The sequence below is a fragment of the Rhinolophus ferrumequinum genome, chromosome 6, assembly GCF_004115265.2.
Source record: "Rhinolophus ferrumequinum isolate MPI-CBG mRhiFer1 chromosome 6, mRhiFer1_v1.p, whole genome shotgun sequence".
Classification (NCBI taxonomy): domain Eukaryota; kingdom Metazoa; phylum Chordata; class Mammalia; order Chiroptera; family Rhinolophidae; genus Rhinolophus; species Rhinolophus ferrumequinum.
In genome coordinates, this window is record NC_046289.1 from 25,247,341 (window position 1) to 25,273,254 (window position 25,914).

At 45.4% G+C, this 25,914-nt stretch overlaps 1 protein-coding gene across 2 annotated transcripts in view; it reads left to right on the plus strand.

Moving 5' to 3' along the window:
- DPF3 (double PHD fingers 3) overlaps positions 1-25,914 on the plus strand; it is a 247,804-nt gene that overhangs the window by 116,145 nt on the left and 105,745 nt on the right. For both annotated transcript variants that reach the window (XR_004423250.1, XM_033108877.1), the window contains exon 3: positions 10,941-11,048. Coding sequence is in view for 1 of the 2 variants with exons in the window: in XM_033108877.1 (XP_032964768.1) it covers positions 10,941-11,048 (108 nt within the window). In the remaining variant the exon portion in view is untranslated. The remainder of the gene's footprint in view (positions 1-10,940; positions 11,049-25,914) is intronic.

A 25,914-nucleotide genomic window follows, 5' to 3' on the forward strand; every position in this document is an offset into this window, starting at 1 on the left:
GTTTATCAATTTCATTGATCTTTTCAGAGAGATAGCTTTTGATATAATAGATTTTCTCAATTTTTTCTTCCTATTTTATAATTTCTTCTCTGATTTTTGTTTTTTCCTTTTTTCTGCTTACTATGGATTTAATTTGCTTTTCTCTTTCTTATTTCTTAAGGTAGAAAACATTGAGGTCATTGTTTTGAGGTTTTTTTTTTTCTTTTCTACTATTGGCACTTTTAAATATAATTTCCAAATACAAATACTACTATAGCCTTATTTCACAAACTTTGACATTGTGCTTTCATTTTCATTCAATTTGCAATATTTTCTAATTTCCCTTTTGATTTCTTCTTTTACACATGGATTATTTAGAAGTGTGTTATTTAGTTTCCAAGCATTTCGGGGATTTTCCAAAGATATGCCTGTTATTTATTTCTAATTTAATTTCATATGGTCAGAGTATACTTTGTATGACTTGAATCTTTTTAAATTTCCTGAGACTTGTTTTGTGGCCCAGATGATAGTTTGTCTTGGATAAATATTCTCTTTGGTCTGGAAAAGAATGTATTTTCCTGTTGTTAGTTAGAATTTTCTGTAAATATCAATTAAATCAATTTATTTGATAGTGTTGCTCAAATCTTCCAAATCTTTACTGATGTTTTTTGTCTATTTGTTCTATGGATTATCAAGAGAGAGTATTGAAATTTTTGACTATAATTGTCAGTTTGTCTATTTCTCCTTACAATTCTATTAATCTTTGCTTCATATATTTTGAAGCTCTATTTAGGTGCATAAACATTTAGGATTGTTATGGCCTCTTGATAAATCGATACCTTTATCAATTTGTAATGACCTCTCTATCTCTACTAATATTCTTTATTCTGAAATCTACTTTCTCTGTTAGTAATATAGCCATACTAGCTTTTTATTTTTTTATTTTTATTAGCTTCAGTATGGTATATCTTTTTTCATTCTTTTAATCTGCTTGGGTCTTTATGTTAAAAGATTTTTGTTTTTTATAGACAGTATGTAGTTGTGTCTTGCTTTTTAATGTAATATAACAATCTGCTTTTTTAATTGGGGTGATTAGACCATTTACATTTAATGTGATTTTGTTATAGTTAGGTTTAAATTCATCATTTTGCTGTTTCCTATATATCCATCTGTTTGTTACCTTTTCCTTCATTTTCTTTTTTTGGGGTTAATAGAATTTTTAATGATTCCATTTTATTTCCTTTGTTGGCTCATAAATCTTTGTTTTGTTATTTTAGTGATTCCTTAGTGTTTACAGTATGTATCTTTAACTAATTACAATTTACCTTCAAGTGATATTTTACTACTTTATGAATAGTATAAGAACTCCACAGTGGTATTCTGGTAAACAGAATAATGTCCTCCTAACCCACAGAGGTCCACATCTTAATCCTGGGAACCTATGAGTATGTTACCTTACGTGGCAATAAAGACTTTGCTGATATGATTAAGTTAAGGACCCTGAGATGGGGAGACTATTCTAGATTATCCAGATGGGTCCAATGTAATCATGAGTGCCTGTTTAAGAGGAAGGCAGGAGGGTCAGAGTCAGAGCAGAAGATGTGATAACAGAAGCAGAAGTTGAAGTGATGCAATGGAGGAAGAGGCCACAAGCCAAAGTATGTAGGTGGGCTCTGGAAACCAGAAAAGGCATGAAATAGATTCCCCCTCAGAGTTTCCAGAAGGAATGCAATTCTGCTGACATCTTTAGTTCAGTGAGACTAATTATGGACTTCTAAGATGACAAATTGATATTATTTTAAGCCTCTTGGTTTGTGGCAGTTTATTACAGCAGCCATAGGGAAATAATACAGTGTACTTTTATTTTTCCCTTATTGACCTTTGTGCAATTGTTGTCATACATTTTATTTCTACATATGGCATAAACTTTATACTACATTGTCACTATTTTGTTTAGTCAATCTTAAAAAAATTAAATAGTAAGAAAAAAGACATTATATAATTACTCATATACTAAATCATTTCTGATGTTCTTCATTCCTTTGTGTAAATCCATGTTTAGATATGGTATCACTTTCTTTCTAAAGGACTCCCTTTAACATTTATTATAGTGTAGATCTGCTAATGATTAATTCTTTCAACTTTTGTATGTCTGAAAATATCTTTAGTTTGCCTTAGGCTTTTGAAAGATATTTTTTGCTGGGTATAGAATCTAGGTTGACAAGTTTTTTCCCCTTAGTACTGTAGTTGAACCACTGTTTTCTTGTTTGTATTATTTCTGATGAGAAATCATCCTTATATTTGTTCTTCTATTTATAATATAGCTCCTTTCTCTAGTGGCTTTTAATATTTTCCCTTTGTCACTGTTTGGGCAATTTTGATTATAATATGCCTTGTTATAGTTTTCTTTATGTTTCTTGAGCTTAGTTTTGTTGAGCTTCTTAGATCTGCAGGTTTGTAGTTTTCATCAAATTTTAAAAATTTCCAACCATTATTTCTACAAATGTTTCCCCCCCCCCCCTTTTGAGGATTCCAGTCACACATATATTTGGCTTTTTGAAGTTGTCCCACAGCTCAGTATGTCATTCTTGTTTTTTAAAATTCTCTTTCTCCCATGGGTTTCATTTTGGATAGTTTCGATTGCTGTTTTCAAGTGTACTAATCTTTTATTCTGCAGTGTCTAATCTGACATTAATCCCATCCAGTATGTTTATTATTTCACACATTGTACTTTTCATTTCTATAAATTAAATTTGTTTTTTAAAAAAATCTTCTTTTTACTTAACTTTTGAATATATGGAATACAAATGATAACTGTTTTACGATTTTTTGATACTAATTCTTGCATCAATGTCAGTTCTAGATTGGTTTTAATTGACTGATTTTTCCCCTCCTTATTATAAGTCATATTTTCTACCTTCTTTACATGCTTTGTAATTTTGGATTCTATGCCAGAGATTGTGAATTTTACCTTGCTGGGTGTATATATATTTTTTATTCCTATAAAGTTTCTGGACCTTTGTTTAAGGACCATCAAGTTACTTGGAAAACTGATTCTTTCTTGTTTTGCTTTTAAGATTTTTTAAGTAGAAGTGGAGCAGTGCTTAGTTTAGGGCTAATTATTCTCCATTCGTGAGGCAAGGCCCTTTTCTGTACTCTACACCATGAATCATGTACTCCATGAATCATGAGGTGTTTGCACCTTGCTGGTGGGAACAGTCTATTCCCTGCCCCTTGTGCACCAGGCACTGTTACCTCTATTCTTTCTTACCAGGTGGTTCTTTCCTCAGAATCAAGTAGTTTCCTCACAAGCATGCACTGATCAGTACTGGGCTGAATACACAAAAGGGACTCTTTGTGAATCTCAACAGTTCTTTCTCTGTGCAGTTGCTGGGCTCTACCTGTGTTCCCTCCTCCTTTTGTTACAATCTGTAGACTTTCTTAAGGCAGTAAGCTGGGCAGTCACAGGGCCCATCTTGTTTGTTTCTAGTGTCTCAGGGATCAATGTACTTCATTGTGTAATGTCCAGTGTCTGGAAAACTTTTGTTTCCTTTTTTTTCTTCTCATCTGGTTTCAGGGTGGAAGGGTAAAGCTGATCCTTGATCCTCCGTCTTAGCCAGAAGCAGATGGTTCCTTTTTAATTTTAATTTAGTTTTACTTTATAATCATAGAAAATATTTACATGGTCTAAAGTCAAATCTATTATACATAGAATATTCAGAGAAAGTCTAATTCTCTCTCTATCCTATTACCCTAATTTCTTTCCTCTTTCTATAGACAGCTTCTTTTTCTTTTTCTTGTCACTATTATTTTGTTTTGCTTTTTGTAACTTTTAAAAAAATTTAGTTTATCTTTACGTTAAAAAATTATGCAAACAAAGAATATACATATGTATATGTATGTATGTATCCCTATTGGTTAGATAAATGATAGTATATTATACACACTATTTTCCACCTTGCTTGTTTCAGTTAATAATATATTCCATTGCAGTGTATACTTCTCTCTCTCTCTCTCTCTCTCTCTCTCTCTCTCTCTCTCATTTGCTCTTACGCTCACTCTCGCTCTTTTTCTCTTTCAGCAGCTTCACAATAGTCCATTGTATGGATATACTATTGTTTATTCAACCAGGTCCCTGTAGATAGACATTGGATTGTTTCCAGTCTTTTTTCTGGTATTGAAAATACTACAGTGCATATACATTTTTGAATTTTTGCGTGTGAATCTGTGATATAGATTCCTAGAAGTGGAATTGCTGGGTCAAAAAACAAATATATATATACCATTTTGCTAGATACACCAAATTCTCCCTCATAGGGTTATGCCATTTTGCATTCTCACCAGTGGTGAATGAGATTGGTAGACATATTGCTAACAGCAGAATATTTTAACAGTGCAATAGAGTGCTTCACGGAAGGGTGAAAAGTAGAATTATTGAAACAGAGGCCGGGGTAGAGGCTCTTGTCCGAGCTATTGGAGAGGCAATTTTTGTTCAGGTAAGAGTCAGACCCAACAACTTCTAAGCTCCCTCCTCACATTATAATCCTATTGTATTTAAATAAAATTTTTCTGATGAATTTAGAAAGTATTTCCTAGGGGTTTATTTGATTCTCCATACATTTTATATGCCGTACTATAGTGTTTTTACGTGACCAGGATGCATTTCTCCATGAGCAAGTTTAGTTGGTGATGCGGTAAGAAATGAAAAATAAATTACACAAGACGTGGTTTGATGGGCGGGTAGGCTGGGAGCTCTTTTCCCGGTGCCCTTGGTGTGGGCAGCTACTTGTGGGGGGAGGGTAGGACTCTGGGGTTCAAGCCTGGAGTGTGTGGACCAGCAATGGGATGGCTCAGTGGGGAGTTAGATAGGATAGTGGAGAGGTTTTGAGTGAGGTCTGTGGACTAGACTACCCTTCTGAGCCGAATGACCCTGAGGCAGTTATTTAATCACTGTTAGCCTCCTTTAAATGTCTCATGGTTGTCATGACAAGATAACAGTGAGTGTGAGGTGCTAGCCTATGGCAGAGAAAGAGCTCAGTAAATGTTAGCTATTGTTACTGTGTCAGCTTTTGAGTGTGAAGGGACCCGTGAGGGGCTTGGGAGCTCCTGGGCCAGAAGAGAGGCAAGCAGCAGTCTGGATTCGAGGTCTACCTCACCAGGGCGTTCTTGGTACATGGGACACTGGAATCGAAACTTAGCGAGAGAGAAGCTCATGGAGAAGAATGGGAGAAGAGGCAGGAAGGGGATGGTTGGTGAGCCAGATCGAGAGCCATGCTGAGCCATGCTGAGAATTATTGAAACAGAGGCCGGGGTAGAGGCTCTTGTCAATGTCTGAGATATTGGAGAGGCAATTTTTGTATCAGGTAAGAGTCAGACCCAATAACTTCTAAGCTCCCTCCTTACATTACAATCCTATTAGTTTTAAATAAAATTCTTCTGATGAATTTAGAAAGTATTTCCTGGGGTGTAGTGCCAAGTGCCCAGGACTCTAGACTTTCAGGGAGGAGAAAAAGCTCCATGGCCTGGGATGGTTCAGGAATGCTTCAGTAAAAAGGTGGTCCAGGAAGTCAGGGCAGTTCTTAAATAGGCCCAGAAAAGACAGGAGGGTAGAGTACCAAGAAATGGCACGGTTATGTCTAAGAGCTTGTGAAATATATCTTTTCCTCTCTTCAAGCCCTACCTAGGGGCTTGTTACTCATCCCCCAGCTCTGTAGTGTGGGTCCAAATTGTCATTTTCAACCACAAACATTAACGAAGCACCTATCACATTGGGCCCTGGGAATGAATGAATATATATATACACACACATGATTTGATCTAGTGCAAAGTACCCTATGTGGGAGATTTTCAAACTACAACTGCCTTGGTGAATCTCTCAGATTGTGGTTCAGTAGGATTCGGTTGGGGGCCAGGCATCTGCCCTTTTCAATAACTAATGATGCAGTTCTGATGCTCAGTCTGACTCATGAGCAGGCATAGTCACTGCCTCTTTCTTCCAACTCCCATTTCCCTTTAGTTTTTTTGCCTCCCAGTTGGCTCTCTTCATAGCCAAGTGGGTGGGTGGGATGGATAGTTGGGATGCAGATACCTTTCCACTTTGGGGACAGAAGGTAGACAAATTGGATTAAGTTACAGGAAGGTAGATTTTGATTCAAAAGAAGGGTAGGACAGAACTCTATCATAATAAGAATTGGCCAATAGTGGGAAGTCTGCCCTGTGATGTAATGAGCTTTTCACTGCAAGGAGGGTTCAGTGGCAGGTGTGGGTCCACCTCTCGGAGATGCTGCAGGGAGAGCCCTTCTCTTCACTGCTCAGCTCTGTTTGGGGGAAGAGGAAGTTATTACAGTTCATCGTTTCAAAGCTTGTTTCTATCCTGTATCATCTTTCCTTCTCTTTTCTATCCCATTTCATCTTCTGAATTCTTAATAGCTCTGCTGTGTCTGTCAAAGATGCTCCTGGTACTAAAGATCCACCTGCTGAACTTGGGCAGTGCTAGTAGCAACCCGTTTGTCTGGAGCCTGCTGACGACACAGGCATCAAATCCATTGTGCTGAATTTTTTTTTGTAGAACCAGCTCCCTCCTCCCCGCTAGCAAGTATGTGAGTTCCGGTGTGTGTGTGTGTGTGTGTGTGTGTGTGGTGTGCTTGTACATGAGGGAACTGTAACTGGAGTTGCAGCTCAAAGTAACAGAAAAGCAGTTTGCTTAGTGGGATATATGGACGGAAGGATAGCTGTGGCCTTGGTTCCCAGGGAGTCCTGATCTGCCCTCTGTCTCCCACCTCTCTTTTCCTCCCCTCCATATCCTCCCAGCCCCAGGCTCATTCCGTCAGCTGCAGCTGTGACTTCATATTCCTCCTCCCTCTTCCCCGCTCCTCCATCTAACACACACACACACACACACACACACACACACACACACGCATGCACGCACACACGAGCTTTGGGTTCTGTGCCTCCTGTTCTAATGAGATAAACAACATAACTCTCACGGGGCTCTTCGCGTCCCTCTGTAAGTGGAACTCCAGGGCTGAATGCACTGGCCCTATGGAGGCACCTTGGTGCCTGTCAGCCTAGGCAGGAGATCAGGGAAGGGGGCTGGAGCCCCCAGAGAGTTCTGGGGGCCGTGTGCTTGTCAAAGTAGACCTCAAAGGGAGGCCTGTTTTCCAGTGTTGTGGCTAAAACAGCAAAGACAACATGGGCAGGTGGGCTGGGCGTGGAGTCCAGACCCATCCCGTCAGCTAGCTCATAGTAATGACTGACTGGCATTTGCGCAAGGCTTCGTGGTTATAAAGAGCTTTTTCTTGAATATAAGCGAATCCCCATGACAGTCCTTGTAAGGTGGGTGTTACTAACGCCCTTGTCTTGCAGGTGAGGAGACAGGCTCACAAAGGTGTGATGTTTCTCAAGGTGACAAGGGAATGGTGGTGTGAGGACTCATGTCCTCGACTCTGCATTGTGGAGCTTCTCCAGTCCATCAGGGAAAGTGAACAAATGAAGTAAAACCTGTCTTCTCTTGTGGACATTCGAGCTCCTTACTAAAATGGACCCTCCCAGGAGAGTGGGCCCGCAGCTACCAGCTGAGTGGCCTGAGGCAGCTTTCGTGCTGCTGACCAACAAGTGCAGTGACCGCGTTCTCCAGGGCAGAGGACCAGGAAAAATGTTGACAATTTTGACCTCTTGTCCCTCGGACCTTTTGAAAGTGCTGGTCTGGACCGGTTCATTGTCAGTCACCTGTTTTTGGTCAGGTTGGAAATACCATGAAGCAGCCTCTGGGGCAGGAAGGAACCTAAGGCCCAGAGACTGCCGTGCTGGGCTGGATTCTGGGGTCCCTGTGGGTGTTTGGATGTGGGTACATGAGTCTCCTGGAGCCAAGACTTCCTATCTTTCTGAGTCTCGTTGGGTGCTGGCTCAATTTATCTGATAAGTATTTCTTTTTCCTTTCCTTTTTTTAAAAAACAACTTTTTTTTTTTTTTTAAAGATTTTATTGGGGAAGGGGAACAGGACTTTATTGGGGAACAGTGTGTACTTCCAGACCTTTTTTCCAAGTCAAGTTGCTGTCCCTTCAATCTTAGTTGTGGAGGATGCCGTTCAGCTTCAAGTTGTCCTTTCAGTCTTAGTTGTGGAGGGCGCAGCTCAGCTCCAGGTCCAGTTGCCGTCTCCAGCTGCAGGGGGCACAGCCCACCATCCCTGGCGGGAGTCGAACCGGCAACCTTGTGGTTGAGAGGACGCGCTCCAACCAACTGAGCCATCCGGGAGCTCAGTGGCAGCTCAGCTCAAGGTGCCGTGTTCAATCTTAGTTGCAGGGGCGGAGCCCACCATCCCTTGCGGGACTCAAGGAGTTGAACTGGCAACCTTGTGGTTGAGAGCCCACTGGCCCATGTGGAAATCGAACCGGCAGCCCTTGGAGTTAGGAGCATGGAGCTCCAACCGCCTGAGCTACCGGGCCGGCCCTGATAAGTATTTCTTGATGTGCTTGCCAGGCACTGTGGAAAACGCACTGGGGATACTCGAAATGGACATGGTTCCTGCCACCCTGGATCTTATGAAACCGGTGAGGGAGACAATCTAGCAAACAGACCATTAATGACAACACCTTTGGGGAAACACAGGGGATCTTGGGATCCTACAGGAAAGGCCAGCCATTAAACTAGTCTTGGTACATTAGAGAGACCAGCCAGGCAGCAGCTAGATGATGCTTCGGCATCCAGAAGATTTTGGTCAGACATAAGGTTCTTATAAGAATAATTGCCCAATTTCCCCACCCACCTACATTTGGATTGGGAAGGTCTGGAATGAATTTTGGGTATTGATGTTAATAAGAAGTTCTTCAGGTGATTTTTGGTATCAGTCTGGATTAAGAACCACTAACCCAAGATGAGTGGGGATTGGTAGGACTAGTTCTGGGACATGGAGTCGCAAATCAGCCCTTGTACTTGGCCATCACGCAGATCCTGGGGCACGTTGGCCCATGAGGTGGCCAAAACTTTGGGACGAACCCAGAATTAGTGCACCCATTCAGGAATTACGGCGTCAGAGATGATATGTTCTTGGACGAAACCACAGCAGAAGTATCAAACTGTTCCCAGCGATGCCTTCCCTCAGACGTCACAACTTCAGCCCCTAGGGGAGGGAGAGCAGTCTTCCTTTATTTGAGTCATTTGGTCTTCTGTAAAATCAGCGAAGCCTGGGTCTCAGAGCTCAGGGAGCTCAGTGTTTCAAGATCCTCCTACTGTGCAGAAGCCCATGAAATTATCATCGAAATCAAGCATTCATTATTAGGATGACTCCTGAATGTTCTCTCAGCTTATAACACCTGAGATTTTTGTGGAACCTCTAGGCTCCATCATCACCCTTCATGGTTTCTAAGAATCAAAGGGAGCGTGGTAGGGACTTCCAACTTGTTCACAGCCTTGCAAGCTGCGGGAGCAGATTTGTCGCTAAAAATAAAACTTAGCTCATAAAAAGAATTAGAAAATTTTGGTTCCTTTAGTGCTAGAATAGTTGCTTCTGCTCTGGACCCAAACCAATGCATGGGGAATGGGTAGTGATGACTAGTAAATATGAAAAATAAATGAATGGATATACAACAACGAAACTTGAGTTGATTTTTCTCTGCAAAAGGCAAAAAAATGAAACCAGTTTCCCTCTTGACTTTTGAAGGCACCCCCAAATGCCAGACAGATGGAACTAGTATCCTGTTGTTTTCTGAACCCTGTGGTTCTCGGTTTAGGAAGTGACCCTCTCTCACGGGAGGCTACTTGCATCTAACAATTGTCATGTGTTACATTTATCTACAGAAGATTGAATTGTGACTTCAATTAAAGCGGGAACATAGTCATTCAGCAGATGTTTACTTAGATGCTTGTATGTGTCAGGTGCAGTTCTGGTTCTGGGGATTCTGATGGGAACAAGACAAAATCTCTATCCTCACCAGACTTTTCACTCTAGCAGGGGTGGATTGGTGGGCTTGCTGGTTTATTTTGGGGGCGTCAGGCTGCTTTGTAGTCTGCAAATCATTTAACCAGTCTTGAGCCCTTCTCCCTGTCCCCTCAGCCTCTCCTCCTGCCTTTTTCTCTGGGAATAGAACGTGGACTAGTGTGGGGAGTCCATGTCCAACCAAGGCTGCTGGCTGCCACACCGTGGGTCATAGGAGCCACAAGAGTTTTGCCTCATGAGCAAGAAGGCTGCTGATGAATTGCTGGGCATGACAGATGATGCTGGTGTGGAACTTGCGTGCCAAAGGCCAAATCTAGATGGAGACTCTTGTTGGGAGACAGTGTGGTGCATAAGCCCAGCCACAGGTCTCCTGCCTATTTCTTTCCATAAGGCCCAGTCAGATGGGCAAGGATATATAGGTATGCTGGCTCTGCAGGCATGGAGCCTGGTCACCAGAGCAGGCTTATGTTTTGATGGAGGTTACACAGCAGCTTCAGCAAGCTTCCAACAGCTACCAATGGGTGGAGGAAGCCAGTAGGTAGACCTGGCTTCTTGATCCTCTTTCCTTGTAATGTTTTTCAATCTAGGCTGCCCGTAGATAGGCAGACTGAATTCTGTTGCTTGACCTGGCCAGAGGGGCAGTCGGTGGGCAGTAGTAGCTAGAGAGCCACTGCTTTGGAAATGCTGTGGTGAGGTTGAATCTGGAGAGGTCCCTCTTGTGGTCTGCAGGTCCCTCTGATCTTCCCCAGGCCAAGAGACCAGAATTCGTTTTGGTGACAATGATGGCTCTCTTTGGCATGGGCTTACTGAGACAGCATGGCGGAGCAGACAGAACGAGGGTCCTGGGGTTAGATGACCTAGATTGTGCCTCGGCTCTACCATCTACCACCTGCGTAACCTTGATAAGTCATTTCACCTCTCTGGACTTAGTTTCCTCTCACTGTGAATGAGAGCGTTAGATAGGGTGATTTCCTAGGCTTTTCCATCCTGGAGCCTTTAACCTTTCCACTGCCTCTGTCCACAGGCCTCGCCCCGGGCCAGCTGTACACGTATCCTGCCCGCTGCTGGCGTAAGAAGAGACGATTGCACCCACCTGAGGATCCAAAGCTGCGGCTGCTGGAAATAAAACCCGGTCAGTACCCTCTGGAGCTTGGCTGGGCGCATGATGGGAGAGGTGGGGAGCACTGTGCTGGCCCAGGGCAAGGTGGCTTTGCTCCTTTGTCCATAGAGCAGAGTTTTCCAAGAGAGTGAGCATCCCCACGTTGGTGCTCAAAGGCGTGCCTGCTGTCACGTGTCCATGTGCTCACCTGAGCTTCTCTCCCCTCTGGCTGTCTCATGTCTTCCCCTTCCTTTTGTGTCCCTGTTGCCACCCCAGGGGAATAAAGGAAGCTGGCATTGGGTGGGAACAAGCCTAAGATGAATTACTTTCCCAGCAGAGCGGAAGGAGCTGCAGCAATTTGGGTCGGTGATACCTTTCTGTGGCTTCAAGTAAAGAAACCTTGTCCCAAGTTGTGTGTTTTTCTAAGGAGGAGAGTGTGCTGTGTACCCTCTCCCAACTTTACTGTGAATGAATTTTGGGAGCATCTTACATAAAAGGGCCAGTCGCTAAAAATAGAACCCATCTTGGAAGTGGAAAAGTTCGAGTTCAGGATTTGCCAATAAGTGACGCTGATTGCTTTGTGGCCACACAGAAGGAATTGGTTGGTGTTCTTGACTACTGATCTGTTATTACATTTCTGACTAGATGGCCATCTTCAGACCTGTGTCTGGGTTGAAGCAAGGCCAAGTGATTGCCCCGAGTCTTTAGCTTTAAGGGAACCTCTGGTTTTGGGGGTGCCGGGGAGTATGACTTTGGGGTGGTGAGAACAGTGCTGTCAAGTGGAGCAGATGCAGAGCTGACATGTTCCCTACTATTGTCACCAAAGCAATGCAGACCCAGCCTCACTCCTGCATTTCCACACTGACCCCTTAGGCTGTGTTTTCTCTGCAAAATCTGTACTTAAAGTTGTTCAGAATGTTTTCACTCACCGTTCCATAGTTAAGCGTGCTTCGACAGTTTGCTTCAACCTAGGTTTCACTTGTGTACAAGTTTTATTTGTTAGGGGTGGGTAAGGGCTAGATTCTTCATCGCTCTCTACCCAAGCTCTCAAATGGCCTTGCGCAATTTACAGAGCCTTGCAACCACTGTAGGGTAATGACCGAGGTGATGCAGCCTGTAGGAGAGCCAAGTTCCCTGGAGTGGCACAATTCAGGAGAAATGTGATGCAAGTCCATGTGTTATTTTACATTTTCTAGTAGCCACATGAAAAAAGGAAAAAGAAGCAGGTGCAATTAATTTAAAAAATAGATTCTATTTAACTCAAACTATCAAAAATATTGTCATTTCACCATGTAATCAATATAAAAATGATGAATGAGATAGTTTACTTTTTTTGTGTTGCTTTGAATTCCAGTGAGTATTTCACACTTTCAGTACATTTCATTGTGGACTAGCCACATATCAAGTACTCAGTGACCACAAGGGGAGAGTGGTGCCCACTTTGGTCACTGTGGTTCTAGAATTACACTCGAAATACGGTCTTGACCAGCAGCACAGGCGTCACCTGGGAGCTTGGCACAGATGTAGAATCTTGGGTCTCACCCCAGACCTGCTGAGCCAGAATCTGCATTTTTATCAGATCCCCAGGACTGTATCCCCAGAATGCACACTGAAGTTTGAGAGAAGACATACAGATATTCAGACCATAAGTCAGTATGGCATGACTTCATGTCATCTGTGTCTCTTTAATTAGGCAGAAACAGTTGTTGATATGAACAATTTATTTTGGAGGTGGGCGCCCCCACCTTCCTTGTTCTAGATCCATGGGGCCTGGTGTCTTGGAAGTGGTGTGGATGACTGATGATAACCCCTGGTTTGATCGTTATCTGGACCTATTTAATTCCACTCCTTTCACACCTTTGCAGTAGGTGCTGTAGTGAGAGTGTTGGCTGAGAGTGTTGGCTGTGTGGACTCTGAGGGAGGGTGTTACTCAGGTGTTTGTCATTAGCTGGATGTGTCTTCATGTTGTCCTGTGCATATATTGCCCCGTCTGTCGACAGGCACAGTGGTGCTTGGGACTCCTAGCTGGCCTTGCAGGTTCATCATGAGGATCAAACAAGCCATATGTAATAGTATTTGGCCTTTCAAACCCTTTTAATTAAAAAATTTGGGTTGGCCCGGTGGCTCAGATGGTTGGAGCGCCGTGCTCCTAACGCGGAGGTCGCCGGTGCGATTCCCATGTGGGCCAGTGAGCTGCGCCCTCTACAGCTAAGATTGTGAACAACAGCTCTCCCTGGAGCTGGGCTGCTGTGAGCTGCCGTGGGCTACTGTGTGCTGCCAGGAGTGGCCAGTGGCCAGTGTGAGTGGCTGGCAGCCAGCGTGAACTGCTGTGAATGGCCGAGCGACGAATGGCGACCAACTGCCTCAGCCGGGGGCAGCGCAAGGCTCATAATACCAGCCTGGGCCAGGGAGCTGTGTCCTACACAACTAGACTGAGAAACAACGGCTTGAACCGGAGTGGGGGGGGGGGGTAGGCGGAAGAAGGGGGAAAAAATTTTTAAATTTGAATAAGTAATACAGTTACATGTTTTGACATTCCAAAGATAAAAAGGATATATTATACAGGGGAAAGTAAGACCCAAAGAGGCAGTCAGTGGTACCAGGTTTTTAGGCTTCTTCAAGAGATAGTCTGCACACACACCAGCAATTACATCTATATAAGCTTCCCCTCCTCTTTTTACACAGCACAGCACCTTGCATTTTGCCCTTTCCATTTAAAAATGTGCCTCAGGCATTGGCCATGTCAATATATAAAGAGTTTCCTCATTCCTTTTTTACAATTGCACAATATTCCATTATATGAATGTACCATGACTTATTTAACCGTTGTTCCCAGTTTTTGTTTCTAATTTTTCTAATTTACCCAGTGATGCAATGAAATTTGCATGTATATGAGGACATCTTCTATGTAATTTCTTCATGAAAAGGCTTTTATTATAAATTCTTGGCACTAATTTTAAATTGTTAGTCTTTATTTTTTTGTCTTTATTCTTAACATTTCTATAAAAGTCTTTATTAAGAACACTTTATTTCAGACTAATTAGATCGTCTTTTATAGAAAGAAGACATTTAGCACTGGGAAATACCTCAGACATCATTAACTCCAGTTCCTTATTTTATTGAGGTCCAGACAGGTTAGGAGGCTTGCTCAAAGTCACACAGCAATTCCTGTGCGAAACAGCAGAGACTGCAGGTTGCTTGATTTCTCGGTTCACAGCCTTTTCTGTTTGCTCATGCTGCTGATAAGTATACTAACTTTAAGGACCTTTACCTTCTAAACACTTTTATGTTTATAAAACAAATAATACATTAATTAATAAAATGCATCCAAGAGATAGTTGGAATTTTTTCAGTCATTAATGTCAGACATTGAAATCAAACTAGCTTAGCGAAAGAAGGGAAGTTCATTTATGTAACAGTAAATCCCAGAGTTGACTAGCTTCAGGCATAGCTGTATCCAGGGACTCAAGCATTGTAGTGAGGGCTCTGTGTCTCTCTCTCCACCTCTAACACTTTCTACTCATGGGGCAGGCAAGATGCCAGACTCAGCACTCACCACACCCAGCAGAAATTGAAGTCCCCTTCAATAGCTGTGACAGGAAAGTCGCTGGAAGGACTGATGAGTTGGCTGGGTTTCTGGCACTCCCACCAGTCACCGCCCAGGAGATAGGGCACTTTGATTAAATATTGTCATCGTCGTTACCAGTGTCTGAACAGCACACTGTAGTTTACCAAGTCCTTTACAAAGCATTTTCATTGATCACTTCCATTGGTCCAAGGAGGCAGAGAGGAAAGGAAAGGGGTAAAAGTGGTATAAACCCATTTTATAGGTCAGGAAAATCAGGTTGCAGACAAAGCCAAGGAGAGTTTACTGTGCTGCTCATGTATCTGAGAACCTACAGCCTCGCTGTTAGTGGGACTGAGGCAAGAAGCTACATACGAGTGTCAGGTTCTTCTGCCCGTGGGCATTTACACTGGGCCTGCTGGTCTCCAATGGATGAATGTGGAGCAGCTGGGGTCACAGCTGGCTTTGGACTTGTCCCATCCTTGGGCCTGTTGTGACATGTGCGAGGAGGGAGAAGGAAGAACCCTAGGGCGGTGGTTTGCTATAGGCAAATGCTCACCAGCACATTGTGTGTTATCTGTGATCATTTGAAGAGTTTCCTCTGCCTCTGTCCTCATGCTTGGGGCAGAGGCTGAGGTGGCTGTTCCAGGTCTCAGGTGGTAAAGACTCAGCCCCCGGGATGGCCAGGGTCCTGTAGAAAGGCCCTCTCTGGAAAGATAAGCACCAGCCTTGTCGAGGATGGGCCTTCAGAGGCTTAGCCGTCTCCCAAGGTGGGGAAAAGATCCCAACTAAGTTGGGCTCACCTGAGGCAGGCTTATCTTCCAGGCCAGGCCAGCGCCCAGACTCAGACACTACCAACAGCCCAGGGCTGGAGAAAACAACTTTTCAAATGACAGAGCTCCGTCACAGATGAACTTGTTTCCCCTCTTTGGGTAATCAGACCTTCTACTGAGACTACTGAAAACAAAAACAAAAACCCCAAAGCCTTGGGCCAAATGTTTGTCATGTCTGTTTCCTGTTCTGAGTCTGTACCTTCGGGCTGAGCCTGGCTCTCAGGATGTACCATGACACCAGCCTGAGACTGCAGGTTGTGAATCAAGATGCCAGGGAAGTGTCCGGGAGTCAGTGACAAGGAGCCTCAGCCTTGGGGCTCAAAGCATCAGGGCCCATTTAGAGAACCTGAAGCAGCACAAGGAAATGTATCCCTCTCCTCCTAGAGGCGACATATGTCTGCATTTGAATTTTTCAGCCAAAATTTCAGAAAAGGATCTTCATGCAAGGCCTCAGCTGGCCCCCATGGGGCCTTGGAAGAAGGCGCCTCCTCTGGGTGGACATTTACAAAGTGATGCCTCTTGTGGCGGTTTAGTACAACACAAGCTGGATCCCAGCCTGCTTTCCGTGGCTCTGCCCTCATCATTTATAAAACGCAGGTTCCAGCTGAGAGGACCTTTTTCATTTTGGGGGGTAGATCCTTCCTAAGAATAGGGTCAACTTGGACAATATTTTTAAATGACTTTTATTTTTATGCCATTTGAGTTGGGTTCAAAGAGAACTAGATTTTTTGGTTGGTACATCTGTGACTCAGGGTAGAGTCATGGGTCAGAGTCCTTGGAGAACTTGCTGTAAATTCCTAGTAGGTGGGAGCAGTCAGCTGGGTGGACATTGGCCGGCCTTCCCAGGGGGGGAGAGGAGCAGTTGAAGGAAACAGAGAGGGAGGGATAGGCTAGGGATCTGCTGTCTTGTACACTGCAGTGGATTGGGGGATAATAACCATTTTGAAGATCAGTGCATGGAACCTGTCAGTTTTTAAAAAGCACGTGTCCTTTGACCTAGAAATTCTGCTGCTAAGAATTTATTCTACAAATAAATATATACTCACAATGTATAAGGTTGTCCATTGTGGCATTGTTTGTAACAAGAACAACAAAGCATGGAAGCAACCAGAAGGTCCATTGATAGGGGACTACTTAAATATATAGTACATTCATAAAAAGGAATACTATTTTGTCTTTTAAAGGAATGAGTAGAAAAAAAATGGAAAGATGTCCAAAATATATTGTTAAGTAGAAAGAGAAAACGCAAATTGCACAACATCATGTACAATCCTCTTTGGGAAAACCTTGCCGGAAAATCAATTTTTTCATCCTGGGCTGAATCTCTTTAAATTTATGGAAACTAGAAGACTGAGTTTATGTTGAAAGAAAACCAGTGAATGAACCAACTAACTCTTGGCACCCCTCCACCCCCAGCCTCTATAAGGCCCTTCCTCTCCTCTCTCTTCCCTCCCAGCCTCCTGGTGAGGGCTCTCTTGAGTCCCCAGGACAAGCCTCAGGAATCTTGTTGTGTGTGTGTCTCTTGGAGCCTCCCTTGGGCTCCACCATCAGCACCCTCATCCCTCAGGGGAGAGGGATAGGAAGAGGAGTTGCCCTGATTTGTGGCCTGGAGCAGAATTGTCTCAAGGCGTTAGTTTCTTTCCATGTGAGACCCTTCCATGGGTAATGAGGAGATGCCGCAAGCATTTATCATGCCGACACCTGCCCCTCCTGTCTTCCTTTGTGTTCCTGCCTGAGTCTAGCCAGTGGTGGGTAGCTTTCAGCAATAAGAGCCAGGGTGTCGTGGGTGACAGTTGTTCTTAACCCCAGGTCTGCAGAGCTGAGGGCTCTGTCCGGAAACCAGGTCAGGGCAAGGGGAAGCCGTGTACATTCAGGAATCTGGAGGGACCTTGGAGAAGGTACACTTCTGGGTCAGCCCCCCAAAGCACAGAGATCATCTGGGCTGAGTAGACATTGCAGGGTAGGGAGTGTGGAGCCAGATCGTAGCTGCTGTCAGGTTATTTGTTCCTGAGCTAAATTATACACTGCTGATAGCACACCCCAGTCCTGCTCTCCTCATCCCATCTCCCTCCTTGTGAATATGCCATTCTGCCTATGTTTCTTGACTCCTTGCTGAAAATAAAAATGTATCCGTGTTGGGGTGGGGTGGGGCTGAGGGCCGAGGAGGGCTCTTTGGAATTTGAGAGCGTTCTCACTGTCCCTGGACCTATGCGTTTCTCACGCCTAACGTCACCCCTCCAATCAGTCTTGAATAAATATCTTGCAACCTCCTACTTGCCTGGGCATCTGAAGGACAACACATACAACATTATTTCTCTCCACTGACTGACAATGGAGTTCAGTGTTCTCTGCAGCTTGCACTTGGCTGCAGAGGCAAACGCAAGGTGTTTCACGGCACAGCCATCACAATTCATGCGACATGAAGACTTGAGCAGGGGCCTGGTGCCAGAGAGCGGCCTCCCCTGGACCATTTCCCCAAGAATGGAGCTCTGTTCTTGCGAAGGGGGCGCTGAGCTGGCAGGAGAGAAAGGTGGATGGTAAATACCCACCACCAGAAGGCCCTGAAGCAGGGCACATGTTGGGCAAACGCCAGCTGGTTAGAAAAGAGGCCTGTAACTTCCTTCCCAACCCCCCTGTTTTTTGAATGAAGAAAAGAAGAATGTTGTGAACAACTTGAACTTGTGTCCCTCTGGATTACATGCTCAGATACACTGCTTAGATCAATTTAGCGTCTTCCCACCCCAGACCTTTTGGTCCCCCATGGTGTAGGACAGATTTTATCTTTGTTTCAGACGTTGGGAAACTGCGGCATCGAATTCGGAAGTTCATTTCCCAGAGGACATTAGCGGCGTCCCAGGAAAGGCCCCGAGGGGGAGCCTGTTGGAATTGGTACCGTGTTGCTCCAACACCCAACACACGTTCCTCCTGGTGTTCGCAGACCAATAGGGCTTTTGCAACAAATGTACCTGAAGCCTTGTAAATCCCTCTGCTTCGGGACTCTTGGGGAGCAGCACGGCTCTTTGCCACGCTTGCCAAATTCCAAGGGTGATGGCAGGGAAGGCAGCCGGGAATACAGTTCTAGTTCTTTCTCTTGTGTGTATGCATGTGTTTTTTTTTTGTGTTTTGTGTTTTGTTTTGGCAGCCACTCCATGGCTGGGGATGAATGACCAGGGTAATCACGCCCCACCACACGTTGTTGGGGGAACATGAACAGTAGGGCAGGGACCCCGAGGAGACGGTAGCCTGGGGTGCCCCAAAGCCGAGGGTGCCATAGCCAGCCAACAAGTCACAGGGACCCTCTGAGGGTGCCCCCCACAAGGAGGTGGTCCAGGCAGAGGGCCCGAGTCCCGCTTGCTTGGGCAGGGGTGGAGAGCCTGCTGCGCTCGCCTAGGGGCTGTCCCTACTGCACTGAACTGCCAGAACTCTACAGATGGGAGCAGGCTGCGGCCAACTTCCCCAGCTTTTGAAAACCCTGCATCTTAATTAGTTCCCTACTGCTTTTTGTACATGGCCCACATTTTAATAGTCTCCAGGCTTCTTCCACCATTTGCTCTCTGATGTTCTGCGCGATTTCTCTTCTCCGCAAGACAGTCCCCCTGACTCCTCCAGCACCCTCCCAGTCCGGGAACAACTTAAGGAACGCCAATGTGCCAAGCATGTAGCCAGAGATTGATGAGCCTTCAGCTGGCTCCCTCTGCCCCCTGCTCCCCTCGCCTGTGTGCTCCTCACAAGGATGCGCCAGGCGGGAGAGAGCGAGATGGGGGGAGGCAAAGGAAGAGACCCGTGGAGCCCCTAGCCAGGTGTGAGCCAATGGACAGCGTGACCTTCTCCTGGCCCGCAGAGGAGTCTGGCTGTGTCCTTCTGAGGGGGGAAGGACGCTCTGGCTCCCACCCCCATCTGTCAGCGCTTATCTGTCTCCGCGCGGGGGTCGCCTGAGCTTGGTACGGCTGGGAGAATGGATGCCTTCAAGTGCATCAGGGGGAAATGGCCAGTCATTTATCTCTTTCCTGCAGTGTCAGAGCTTGCAGCCATCCATCCTGGAGGTTTGCAACAGCAGCTTCTTCGGCTCTTGTTGGCCTCGTGAGAGAGGAGGTGGGCAGGCCACAGCAGCCCCCGCTTCATGCCATGACTGTTTATGGTGTTTTTCTTTTTGTTGTTGTTGTTTGTTTGCCTTTCTGGCAGTCTGGGGGACTGAGTTTGGGCCACCCTGGCACTACTTGTGTTCGGTAGGACTCTGGGAACTTGGGCTGGCAGAGAAAATGGGTGGCAGCTGGGAGTCGGCTGGGCAGCGTGCCGTTGAGTTTCCATGGCCATGTTTTGCAATCGGACCTGGCTGAGCCGTGTTTAGAACTTGAGTTGCATGACTGAGGAGTTGCGGTGTGACGCCATTGTCTGTTTACTTGTATCTCTCCCTACTGGAAGGTGCATACTTTGAGGGCAGGGGCTCACCCATTTTTTCCTCTGCATTCCCAGTGCCCAGCTTGTAGTCGGCTTGGAACATAATAGGTGGACAGTAAAGGTTTATTAAAGGGGTGCAGGAAAGAAAGGTGCCCAGTGTTTGGTCTCAAGCTTGAACGTGGTTTAGCCCTCATCATCCCCATTTCACAGATGAGGGAGATCGGGCCAGAGAGGAGAAGCCTTCAGCAGCTGACCTGGCCTTTCCATCCAGTTCCCAGCCTGGCCTGTAGGGCCTGTCCCAGTTTTGCCATCTTGCCTCTCTTTGGTAGGCACTATAGCTGTGTTCTGCAGGACAAAAGACACCAAACAGGCATCACAAGGCCTGGGTCAAGTTCAGACCCCTCCACCCACTGGTTCTGTGATTTGGGGCATTTCCCTAACCTCCCTGGCCTTGATTTCGTGTGTAAAATGCAGCATGGCAGCTGCTCGGCTCACTTCACAGGGTTGTTCTGAGAGTCATGTGGGATGATGGAGCTGAGGACTTGGCAAGTGTGAGAGGCCCTGCGATGCCCCCTCCGTGTGGCACTGGAGGTGGGCTGGGGGTCTCTGCCAGGACTGTCCCTGGCCCCGCACGAGCGGTACACTTGTCACAGGCAGCTCACTGCCCAGCTGGAGGAGTGTGTGCTGTCTGGCCTGGAATAGGAACACATTCTGCCTTAGAGTCTTTTCAAAGGCCCAAGTCTGGTATCTCTCATGCTGAGGAGAGAAAACCTGGCACCTGGCTGTGGAATCCACCTTTACCTGAACCATAGCTTGCTCCAGTTCACCCCAAGTCCCAGAACCCAGCGCTCTGGTGTCCATTGCCCGGGGCACAGAGACAAACTGGGAAGGCTTCTCGCTGCTTTTATTAACACCATAGTATGCTAGGCTGGCCGTCTGGCTAGGTCTTTTCTTCTGGCCCTTGGCCTAGGCTGGTCTGCCTTCTTCTGGAAAACCATTCCTCTGTGGACTCACTCTGGTCTGGCTGCATACCTTTGCTCCTTAGAACTGGGCTCCTGCCTCTACAGCTGGCCTCTGTCCTGTTTGCTGTGTGAGGATGACCCCTGGTCAGGGGCCAGGGGACTGCTCCCGTAGGTACTGCACCCTGGATGTATCTGACCACCAGGATGTAAGCGCCGTGAGCATGCATTGTCTGGAGCATGCACGGCTCTCTCCTAAACTCCGGGCGTGGCTCATTGGTGGGCCCACATAGTGCCGCACTGACTCCTCACTGGGTTTCCCACTTTTGCCCTCATCCCCTTTCAGTTATTTTCAGAGTTAAAATATAGGTGTCATCAGGTCAGTCTTTGCTCAGAACCTCCAGTGGCTTCCAGTCGCACTCAGAGTGGAAGCCAACATTCTCACAGTGGCCACATGGCCGGCCCTTCACGGTCCCCGTAACTCTGAACTGGGCTCCTCCTCTGTCCACTGGCTCACCGTCCTCCTGGCAGATGGGCCTTTTGCACTGAGGGCTCCTTTGTCTGGAACATTTATTTTACGCATTGTTTCTCCCCCACTAGAATATAACATCTCTGAGGCAGGAATTTTTGTATCTGTTGTTCACAGCTGTGTCCCCAGCACCTAGAACAGAACCTGGCACATAGTGAGCACTTAATAATTATTTGTCAAGTAAATGAATAGAGCAAGGCACCTTCCATGTGGTTCTGCCATGATTTCCCAATCTGCAGGACGGTGCCGACCTGGAATGGAAGCAGAGCCGGCATCTAGGCCTTGGAGCTGTGCCTCATCCTCACCCTCCTCTGTGCTCTGCAGGGCTCCAGACTCAGCCTCTTTGCTTCCATTCTCCCTGGGCCTCGCCCAGGCTGGGGGAAGCGGTGCCTCACCATCTCACTGGTCTGAGAGTGTCAGAGGTTAAGGAGGAGGCTTTAGGGGGCGAAAAGAAGGGAGCTCGTATCAATTGTGCACCGCCTTTGGGCCCGGCACTCGATAGTACCCGTGATTTCCTCTGGCCCCATAACAACATCGGGAAGTGGGCTTTGTTCTCCCCGTTCTACAGAAGAGGAGATCAAGACCGAGGTACCAGAGCTGACGTCACCCCCGAGCGGCCTCTCGCGCTTTCCCGTCACCCGTATTCCTCTGAACTATTTTACCACTCAGTCCGTTCCCATCATCTCGCCCCTGCCCCAGCGTCCTGCTACGCTGCATTGACTTGGTCTTCTGGCCAGCCCAGTGGTGAGCTTCCTTTAACAGTGTGGGGGTTTTTCTGTGTCTCCGGGGTGGGGGAATTCTTATCTGTTGTTCCGATCCCTATGTCAGCTTACCGGTGGGTGGGTAGGCACAGCAGGGTGAGGGGACCGAGGCCGTCTGGGAGAATGATCAACCCTTCTATGTTTGGATATCCTGGGATCCTAAAACAAGCGGGAACAAGGTCCTGTAGGGTGCAGCCTCTGTAATGTGAACCTTGTCTGTCTTGAGCTTTATGATTCACGAAATAGGGAGTCAAACGCAGCCAAGAAAATGGCACCCCTGAGGAATGAGCAGATGGATTTCTGGGCCTGTCACCATCTCAGGAAATCGGGGCTTTGGTCCCCCCAATCTCTTCCCCTGTTGGGTGAGACGTAACAATATCCCCCCGTTTCCCTCCCCATGAATCTGTGAGTCTGATGGGGGTAAATGGAATAATGACTCTTACACTCCTTGCTCCTTGGTGTAAGTTGATGTATAAATCCAAGGAAGTGTGATGAGCTTAACTCCTCAAAATAATAAGCACCCGGAGAAAAAAACTGCACCTTTGTATTTTTAAAGAAAAACTAGAGGCAGGTAAAAAAGAAAAATCTAAACACTCATGATGTTGTAGCAGGAGGATTGTCTGCCATTGTCTGTGGGATTCCTCCCTCCCTTTTGCACCATAACTCTGTCTCTAGGCCCCTGCGTCAGAGAGCCTGTGATGGATGGATGGATGGATGTGCCTTGTCGGGGTGTTTCACCGCTATTTCCCTTGGGGGAGTCTGTCTGTTGGCAGAGCACAGCCTCCCGAAAGATGGTATCTCTTGCAAACTCGACAGCTAACAGACAGCTCCTCTCTTTGTGTATTTCCCCAAAGAAGAACTGTCTTAATCTGTTTTTTATATGGCATATTTTATTATAATCCATATATGACTTGTAGGTTCCCAGTCCTCCATCCTGAGCCAAAAACACACATGAGAAGTCAGAGGCTCCATGAGTGTGTGACATCCAGGCGTTTGCATTTTTAAATGACCTGGGATTTAATTACTCACTGTGCTCCCGTGTTGCACTTTCGGGCTCATCTCGCCTGCATCTTGTTAATGAGCTTAGTGGCTCCAGCAACTCAGGGGAAGCTTTGCTTTCGGTACATTGGGTGGCAGGCTTGGGGCACCTGTGTCCAAAGCCTGTGGCTTTGATCTCCATCCAAGAGGATGCTGCCCTGTCCACTCTGTTCACAGTCCTGGGGAGAAGCAAGCCACTGCTCTTCACTGGTGATTTTCTTTCTTTTTTTCCCTTTTATTTGTGCTTTTCTTTCTTCCTTCTTTCTTCCTTTTTTTTTTTTTTTTTAAAGACTTTCTGTGCTTCAATCCTCATTTGTCTAAGAGGTTTTTTTCTTATTTGGAAACCGATTTGCTTTGGTTTGCACAGAAGCTGTCTCTGGTGTGATGGATCGTGCTGGAAGTCACCCAAGGAGTATCTCTGTTCCCAATTAGAAGTGGAGGCAGAACTGCTTACGGAGGCCCAGGGAGGTGGCTGGCTTGGGTGACAGCTGCTGCCGCTCTGGAGAGAGTAACGATCCGTGGGTTTATATCCATGTGTATAAAATCAGGCTAATTTAAAGATGAATTATGTGTATGTTTTGGACCATTTTCTTTTAATGTTGAAGGTTCGAAGGCGGCTGTCAGGTTTTGTGGTCCCTAAATTTGTGCGAGGTTCAAAATGAGTACACTTTTAAAGGATTACTAAATCCTATATCCAGATGAGATGTATTAGAATAAAACTGAATCAGTGAAATCTCTCAGAACTCAATAGGGGGCATGTTTAGGATGTGCATTGTGCAAGAGCTTGGACCTTCTTTTTTCCTTCACTATGGGACCTCCTGTGTTAGGAGCCAGAGAATGTACCCTGTGCTGTTTTGTTGAGAGGGCACTGGTTAGCCTGTTACTCTGACCTTGTAAGCCTTACCCATAGTGCTTTGAAACCAGGGTTTGCCTGGTCAGCTAGAATGCTGTCCTGGAATGGCGCTTGGCTGGGTATTAAGCAGGCACCTTTAAGAATTGAATTTAACATCCTTCCATTTTTGGGGAAGAAAGTCATGGTAAACATTACTTTTAATGCTGTAAACCTGCACTAATACGGTAGCCACCAGCTACATGTGGCTGATTTAATTGAGATGGGCTATAAGTATAAAATACACACCAGATTTTGAGGACTTAGTGCAAATAAAAGAATGTAAAATATTGCATTAATATTTTTATATTTATTACATGTTGAAATGATAATATTTTGGCTATCTTGGGTTAGAGAAAATATATTATTAAAATTAATTGCACCTGTTGCTCTTTTTAAACTGTGGCTACTAGATAGTTTAAAATTATATAAGTGGCTTGCATTATATTTCTGTTTGACAGTGCTGCTGTACCGCTAAAATCAGAATTATTCAAACTTGGATAACAATAACATGTAGCATTTATAGGACACTTACAACATCTCAGGCTCTTTACATATATGATCTAATTTTGAATCTTAAGTTTTGAATAGAAAAAAATCAAAACAAAAATTGATAAGCCTTAGTTTTCACTGTTTCTCACACTAGTTTTTTTTTTAACCGAGTTTCTCTGTGCAGTGTATTACCTTGTTAATTCTCGCACCAACACTATGAAATAGATACGATGATCATCCCCATTTAACACAAAAGAAAACGGAAACTTAGAGATTTAAGTAACTAGCCCATGGTCTTTCAACCAATATATGGCAAGGCTAGGCTTTGACTCCACAGCTGTCTGAAAACAGAACTTCTATGAGCCAATTAAATATCTTGGTAATTAGGCAAGAATGATGCCACTAAATTTCTTTGTGACCTTGGGAACGTCTCCTTGTCTTTCTGTGCTCTGCTTTCCTCATTAAGGGTTTGGACTCCAGATGCTATTGGGGGTCCCTTCTAGCTCTTTGCATAGAGGGAGCCCATTTCACTGTTCCCTCTTTTCCCTCTTTACTCTTCTATTGTGCCTGTCTGGTAAAGGACCAAAGGACCAAGAGAGTAGATTGAATTATAGGGAAGCAGGATAGTGGAATATTTAGCAGGGGAAGAAGAAGGAGCAGGAGAAGAAGGAGGAAGTTCAATTGATGAGAAATTCTCTGCCGGTCAATACTGTTGTGGCAGGGTGAACGCTGCATGGGGACGGTCAGATACAGCAGAGCCCCTTCCCATGCCATAAACCGTGACAAAAATCTGCCTTTCATCTCAAAATATGAAAATTATAGAGAGTCTAGGAATGCAATGGAAATGCACAAAGTTTTGGAAAAAGACTTTTCAAGGAAGGACCAAAGAGAGGAAGGTGAAAATCTGTACAACTTAGAAATTAGGCAAATGGGTTCTGGAGGCCGATGGGGGTCAAGGCTGGACTTTGCCCCTTACCAGTTGGCAGGCTCCGTACATCTCTAAGCTGCAGTGTCTGCATCTGTGAAATGGGATAATAACTGTGCTCATCTCTTGGGTGGCTGTGGGGATTAAGCGATAACATAGCAACAACAGCTGCCACATTCTGAATGTTTACTATGTGCCAAACACCGTGCATATACACAAACATATCCATGCCCATTAGGGCTCAGCCTGGGCCTGCAAAGTACTGTGAGGGTGCAACAAGTGGGGCTATCGTCATGATCTTCACGGCATCTAGAAAAGATCATTGGATTGCAATCTCCTCCTTCTGTGGGACTTTCAATGAAGTTACTTCCCTGAGCCTCAGGTGACTCATTTATAAAAATGAGATGATAAAAGCAGATGAGGTGTACGGCACTTTTCAACTCTAAAATGCTGAGCAATTCTGGAAATAGGATTTATTTAGTGTTGAGAAGGCTAAAGGGATACTAAAAT